Source organism: Octopus bimaculoides, chromosome 1, assembly GCF_001194135.2.
Source record: "Octopus bimaculoides isolate UCB-OBI-ISO-001 chromosome 1, ASM119413v2, whole genome shotgun sequence".
In the NCBI taxonomy this organism is placed as follows: domain Eukaryota; kingdom Metazoa; phylum Mollusca; class Cephalopoda; order Octopoda; family Octopodidae; genus Octopus; species Octopus bimaculoides.
This window is the reverse complement of record NC_068981.1, coordinates 114,762,752-114,765,758: the sequence shown is the minus strand read 5'-3', so window position 1 is coordinate 114,765,758 and position 3,007 is coordinate 114,762,752. Positions and strand designations below refer to the sequence as shown.

The following is a 3,007-nucleotide window of genomic DNA, read 5'->3' as shown; positions in this document are numbered from 1 at the left end:
CCTGTGAGAGAGAATGTGGGTGTGTTTGTGTGTGTGTGTGTGTGTGCGTGTGTGTGTGCCCGTGTGTGTGTGTGTGTGTGTCTGTGTATCTGAAAGGAATATCAATGGGAAAGAGAAGGAAAGAAAGAAGGAAGAAAGGAAGAAGAAGGAATTGTGTTTACATCTATACAGCTGGTTAGTTTAAAAAAGGAGACAAATATGAAAACCAAGTTAACCAGGTTCAATTCTAGTTGGGACAAAAATGTCCCACTATCTGGGTTTCTTGCCTTTTTTAGGCTCTGTTGTTCCAAAGTTGAATAACGATTAAGAATAATGAAATATTGTGATGAATCAATGAGTGAGGTATCTAAATATTGCTAAGTTCATTTTGTCATAGGCATGGATCAAAAATAAATGTAAAATATAGCATTTCTGTAGTCATTTACCATTATAAATTGGCAAATGGTGCCATTGTTTTAGATACTGAAATAACAAGTCCTAAAATTGTTTTGGATTCACTTTTAGGATCAAATCCGTTATGGAATACAAATATTTTTTATCTAAAATATCATTTTTGGGATCAAAGTCTTTGAAAAGCTACGATAAACTTTCAACAGAATATTTTCAGATGTGTTGATGATTGTTCCACATCTGTTTTGCATTTTTGCATTTTCACACGTCCGCGAGTAAATTATTTTTGACTCCAACTGAAGTAAAAAAAAAAGCGCAATCTAGACTGCTAAGACACCTCAATTAAATGCAGTTTTTATATTAACAGAAAGTGAAGTTCTTCATCACTTCTTCAAATGTAGGTTTTGGTTACCTGGAAAAGTGTGCGCGAAATCAACAGAAAGTAAGACTGATTTCACCTATGATAGTGTTACCTCTGCGATCGAGTGTCTCGAAAGCCTGTGAAACATTGGATACTACTCATTTCATACTCTTACCTAAGCCTAGCTCACGACCTATTTCACACGGGACAGCCATTTGTACGAATTTGAATGAAAGCTTAAAAGTAGAATGAACAATCGTCTCTTCTGTGAGAAAAGTTATAATTCTGGATGAGGTCACGGAATCAGCAACTTGTTTAAGTGAACAAATATTTAACTAAAACTGAGTTGCTCAAAGAAGTTTTACCTGTTTCATTAGAAACACACACATACACACACACACACACACACACACACACACACACACACACACACACACACACACACACACACACATGCACACACACATGCACATACACACACACACACACACGAAATACTACTACTACTACTACTACTACTACTACTACTAATAATAATAATAGTAATAATAATAATTTCTTTTATTTGCCACCAGGGCGAACGATGAGAGGACCAATGCAAAGACAAAGTGTTGGGGTTTACATATAATGAAATTATATATATATATATAGAAAAAAGAGGAAAGTATACACGGTATACAATAAAAGACGGGAAGTATATAAAGTATACAACAGTAAAAGATAAGAAAGTGGAAAAAGGATAATAGTGATATGGTCCTCCTAATATAGGAGGATTTCTAGGGATAATCGAGGAACTCCAAGGGCAAGTGCTCTCACCAGTTCCTTTTCTCCGACACACAGATCTACACTTAGAGCGGTACCATTAATATCTGTACGTTAATAAATTTTGTTGTATCTATTGCTTGTACACCATTATTCAAATATACATATTTGCATACAAGAGTCTTACCGACCGAATGCAAAATTCAAAATGATTTTATGGAAATTGATAAATTCACTTAACGTTATTTTATTTTACAGAGAATTAAGCTCCTGCGAACCACGAATGAAACAAGATACCCTTATGCAGAAGAGACATTGATTGTGCGTGTTTTTCTACTAAATACCCTAATTGCTGGGGCTCACCCTTATTAAGCTTCCGAAATGTAGATTTTTAATACTATATGACTCAAATATAAATTAATAAAGAATTCCTCTTTATTGAAGCAAATTTCAGTTGTTCAGTCTTTTTAATTTTAAGTAAAATTTAATTAAAAAGTTCTTATATGATTTATTATCATGAGGTCATGGCTCAGTTTTTGTAGAAGAGACAGTTTCGATATAAACACATCCATTTCCTTAATAAAACATGTTTTATTAAGGTTGTTCACTGAAGTCAGTTGCACTTCTTACATCTTCATAGTTTGGCTGGAAAACATTCTGGTTTCAATGAGATGCAAGTTTGATAGAATAAAATTTACAAACATTATTATAATGAATGACGCCCAAGAAAATTCACATCTATCTATCTATCTATCTATCTATCTATCTATCTATCTATCTATCTGTCTATCTATCTATCTATCTATCTATCTATCTATCTATCTATCTATCTATCTATTTGTCTGACTGTCTGGTCGCCTGTCTGTCTCTACATCTACATATGTATGTATGTATGTATGTATGTATGTATGTATGTATGTATGTATATATATATATATATATATATATATATATATATATATATATATACATACATCTGTGTGTGTGTATTGTATTATATGTATGTACTATATATGCAGACGTGGATGAAAGGAGTAGCTGTGTAGTAAAATGTTTGCTTCTCAACCATACAGTTCCGTCCTACTACGTGGCACCTTTGGCACATTTCTTCTACTATAGCCCCGGGCCGACCCGCCGTGTATACATATGTATGTGACTATATGCGTTTATGATTGTCCCGGAACACAGCTGGACAATCGGTGTTTGGTACGCCCCCGTAACTTAGCAGTTCAGCAAAAATAAAAACGAGAGAATAAATGCTAGCCTGAAAAGAATAAAAGTACTGGAATAGATTTCTTCAATTAAAAAATGCCTCAATGCATGACAGAAACAAGTAGAAGATTATATCTATGCAGTTCGATTTGTTCGACTAAAATTCTTCTATCTTCTAGGCGGTGCCCCTGGATGGCTGCACTTTAATGATTAAAACAATTAACACACACACACACACACACACACACACACACACACACACACACACACACACACATGTAT

General features: G+C 34.2%; 1 protein-coding gene across 38 annotated transcripts in view; it reads left to right on the top strand.

Annotated features, from left to right (window-relative positions):
• The window catches only part of LOC128248352 (retinitis pigmentosa 1-like 1 protein), a 157,439-nt gene extending 155,478 nt beyond the window's left edge, over nucleotides 1–1,961 (top strand). For all 38 annotated transcript variants that reach the window (XM_052969591.1, XM_052969602.1, XM_052969619.1 and 35 more), the window contains one exon: nucleotides 1,772–1,961. Coding sequence is in view for 1 of the 38 variants with exons in the window: in XM_052969544.1 (XP_052825504.1) it covers nucleotides 1,772–1,779 (8 nt within the window). In the remaining 37 variants the exon portion in view is untranslated. The remainder of the gene's footprint in view (nucleotides 1–1,771) is intronic.
• The last annotated feature ends 1,046 nt before the right edge of the window (nucleotides 1,962–3,007 follow it).